At 52.3% G+C, this 3,492-nt stretch overlaps 3 protein-coding genes across 3 annotated transcripts; all 3 read left to right on the forward strand.

Annotated features, from left to right (window-relative positions):
• Positions 1–177: 177 nt before the first annotated feature.
• DQ04_14111000 (hypothetical protein) lies at positions 178–1,185 on the forward strand (the record flags this gene model as incomplete). The annotated part of the gene is made up of 1 exon (XM_009317095.1): positions 178–1,185. The coding sequence occupies one exon, from the start codon at positions 178–180 to the stop codon at positions 1,183–1,185; it is 1,008 nt and encodes a 335-aa protein (XP_009315370.1).
• An 855-nt stretch (positions 1,186–2,040) lies between these two features.
• On the forward strand, positions 2,041–2,955 carry DQ04_14111010 (hypothetical protein; the record flags this gene model as incomplete). The annotated part of the gene is made up of 1 exon (XM_009317096.1): positions 2,041–2,955. One exon carries the CDS (start codon positions 2,041–2,043, stop codon positions 2,953–2,955), a length of 915 nt encoding a protein of 304 aa, XP_009315371.1.
• A 59-nt stretch (positions 2,956–3,014) lies between these two features.
• On the forward strand, positions 3,015–3,362 carry DQ04_14111020 (hypothetical protein; the record flags this gene model as incomplete). The annotated part of the gene is made up of 1 exon (XM_009317097.1): positions 3,015–3,362. One exon carries the CDS (start codon positions 3,015–3,017, stop codon positions 3,360–3,362), a length of 348 nt encoding a protein of 115 aa, XP_009315372.1.
• Between the last annotated feature and the right edge of the window lie 130 nt (positions 3,363–3,492).

The raw sequence follows: 3,492 nt of genomic DNA on the forward strand, positions 1-3,492 counted from the left end.
TTTCTGTCTTTTTTTGTCTCTCTTCTTTCTGCAAGGTCACAACTGGCGATGCTAATGATGCGCTGTGTGTTGTTTGTATGTGCGCTGTGTGCGTGGTGCGCCTGCGGGTGTGCTGCAAACGAGGAGGGTACCACTGATACGGAATGCCTGCAACTTACTGATAAGAGTAAGTGTGCTATGTCCAAAAGCTCCAGTTCTAGCAATGATGGTACCGGTGGTGGAAGTGGTAACGTTTCACAGGGAGATGTGACTCACACTGCTCTCGGTGATGCTAATAACGATAGTAATACAGAAGTGTGCGAAAAGACGATTGCTGATGCCCAGAAGTGCAACTCAGCACCGGCTTCCGGTGTTGCTGTTCCCTGCCCGAAGGATGTGCCTGAGAACTGCCCACAGCCCAAGGATCTTCTGGCGGGTGGGACTTGTAGAGAGAATGGTAAGCCTGGCCCCTGCACAGAGTCTGGCAAGTCAGCACCTAAGGCTGCTCGTCCTAATAGCGATGTCCAGAGTTCCCTGGAACTTCCGAAATGTGCCGGCGCTGAGGATTCATTGGATAAAGAGGTAAATTGTGTAAAACTTGTGTCCCCACCAGTGCCTCAACCTCAGCGTCACCCAATGCCACTGCGCGAGGGCACCTCAGGCATGGACAGACGTTTACCAACAAGGACAGTGGTGGACCAGATGACAAAGGAAGAAGTTCTACAAAAAAGCGAGAAAGATTCCCGAACCGATCCTCGTGAAGCACCACCAAACAATCATGAAAACGGTAACCCGCGCGACACTCATACGACAGGTAAGGGCCTCTCGGAAGGGGGAGACTCCAATAAGGTTTCGGAGGGTCTCACAGAAGGTTCCGAAGAGAAGAATGATGCCAATGGTTCTGCTGCCTCACCACATGCAGTAAACACACCTGGCGCTGAGAGCGCTGCTGACGATCACCGAAATGGAGAGCCTTCTGAGAGTACTCCTCAGGCTGCAGTCGAACAAAGTGGTGCCGTGCAATCGCAGGCATCTCCCACCTCTACTTCCAGGAGTGCCACGGAAGCCACAGGCAGCAGCCAGCCGAGCAGCAGTCCGTCAACCGACAAGGGCCAAGACACAAAGACGGCGGACAGCAGCGTAAGTCCTGTGTGGGTGCATGCACCGCTGCTTCTGCTGGCGTTGTTTGCAGTGGCGGCTGTGTGATGAGCATCGTGGCCAAGTAACATGCCTCCTCGCTCTCTCTCTGTGTGTGTGTGCTGTGAACTCATGGTGGATGTATTTATCCCTTCTCTTCCTAATGATTGCTTGGGGCTCAACTGCTGCCCCTTTGTGTGGTTGTTTTTTTTTGTCACTCTCTCTCTCTCTCTCTGTGTGTGTGGCATCCTCGTGGTGTGGGGTGGAGGGTGCGTTAATCCTAATTGCTTTTCATTTCTGCCTGCATGTGCTCGTGGAGTACGATAACCCTTTTATTCTGTGTGTGTGTGTGTGCGAGTATATCCACACTGCAGTAGCAGGATGTCTGCATGCACTTTGATTGGGTGCCGATTCTTTATTAAGAGACTTGCTTTGTGGAGAAGATTTGTGTTGGGCGCATGTGTGCTGCGGCTCTTTAATTCCCTTCGGTGTGTTTCCCTTGCCGCCCACTCACTTGTGTGTGTGTGTGTGTGAATGGTTCTGCGGTGCTTGATGGGCTTGTTGTGTGATGCCTGCAGCTGTGTGTTGGGTGTGGGGCAGGGACACACATTCGGGGGGCTGATACATCTGGTTTTCTTCTTGTTGCTTTGCTGTTGGGGAGTGCTCCTGTGGGCACAACACACCACAACGGGCATACCTCTTTCTATCAGATTTAAGGAGATTGTTTCTGATTTTTGTCTTGGTTGTTTCAATGTGCGGAGGTCTTGCTGCTGTATATGGGATGCCTGTGTGTCGCTACTTCTGCTGATTGTCTACATCTGTTTTTTTTTTCGATTTCTGCAGACCAAGACTATGATGAAGAAAACAAGGTGTTCACTGTTTGTGTTTGTCCTGTGCGTGGCGTGCCCCTGCTTCTGTGCTGTGATGGATGGGCCAAGACGTGTGGAGCTGCGCAATGTAGGTGGCTACGCGGCAAAGGCTGCAGAGGACGCTCTACCGGAGCCTGAAGCTGCCGGTTGTGATCCTGACAAGACTTCACCTGGTGAACCGTGCCCTTCTGCTAGTGGAAAAGATGAGGAGGCTGGCACCGGTGGTTGTACGGTAGAGGATAATCCCTCTACCTGCAAGGCTCCGAAGGTAACTGGGCGGTGCAGTAAAGAAGTGAATGAGGGTTGCGGAGACCCCGTGGATATTCCCCAAGTGGAGCCTTGCACAACAAGTGAGAGCAAAACGTGCAATACTACTTTGGTTCTCAAGCCTGGAGGCGCTGCTGTTTCCACAGTTGTTGACGTGTCTGACCTTAAGAGAGTTGGTGATGGTAATAATCAGTGCCCGCAAGGGAAAACTAAAGAGGATGGGTCGTGTGTAGATGCTGCTGCTCAACCTGCGCAGAAGGCGACGATGGAACAAGTTGAATTAAGTGACCCTGGATCTCCTAATGGAGACGGGCCAAAAGGTCCTTCGGGGAGCAAAGGCGAACGTGGTGTGAACAACGGCGTACACGATCACTGTGATTCCACTAACTCTAAGAATTGCTCGCAACCACCGGATATGATTCGGCAGGAGAGGTCTGACACTCAACCTCCACACCAGTCGCCGCGTGAGACCGGGCAAGTTCAGACAGTTAGAAGAAACATGAACAGCGGTAATACAAACGAGGGCGCTAACAGTAACGAAGCTGAGCATCAGGACACTGGCCCGGGCACTCGGGGCATCGGTGGCACCNCAGCGGTAATACAAACGAGGGCGCTAACAGTAACGAAGCTGAGCATCAGGACACTGGCCCGGGCACTCGGGGCATCGGTGGCACCACACAGAATAAATTGCAGGAAGAAATGAAGAAGGAGTCCAAAGACCGTTCGGACACCAACAATGTCCAAGACGGGTCGAGGAGTGAAATGAGTGGTAGCTCCTCAAGCACCAACATGGAGGGAACGAGTTCTGACGCTCTGACACTCGCGCAGCCCAATCCCGAAGCTGACATTGCTGCGAAAGACCACAACAATGAAGATCGTATTCTGGGCTCCGCTCCTCAAGTCGCAGATGTACAAAATGATTCCATGAATACACATGAATCTCCTGCCATTGCCTCCACGAGTGTCCCAGAGGCCACAAACAACAATCCAAGCGATACTCCAGGTGCACAAACGGCCAGGGAAACGAAGAATGCGGACAGCAGCGTCAGTCCTGTGTGGGTGCATGCACCGCTGCTTCTGCTGACGTTTCTAGCAGTGGCGGCTGTGTGATGAGCATCGTGGAGAAGTAACATGCCTCCTCCCTCTCTCTGTGTGTGCTGCGAGCTCATGGTGGATGTATTTATCCCCCTTCTCTTCCTAATGATTGCTTGGGGCTCAACTGCTGCCCCTTTGTGTGGTT

The sequence above is a fragment of the Trypanosoma grayi genome (genome assembly GCF_000691245.1).
Source record: "Trypanosoma grayi strain ANR4 Tgr_1411_V1, whole genome shotgun sequence".
NCBI lineage: Eukaryota > Euglenozoa > Kinetoplastea > Trypanosomatida > Trypanosomatidae > Trypanosoma > Trypanosoma grayi.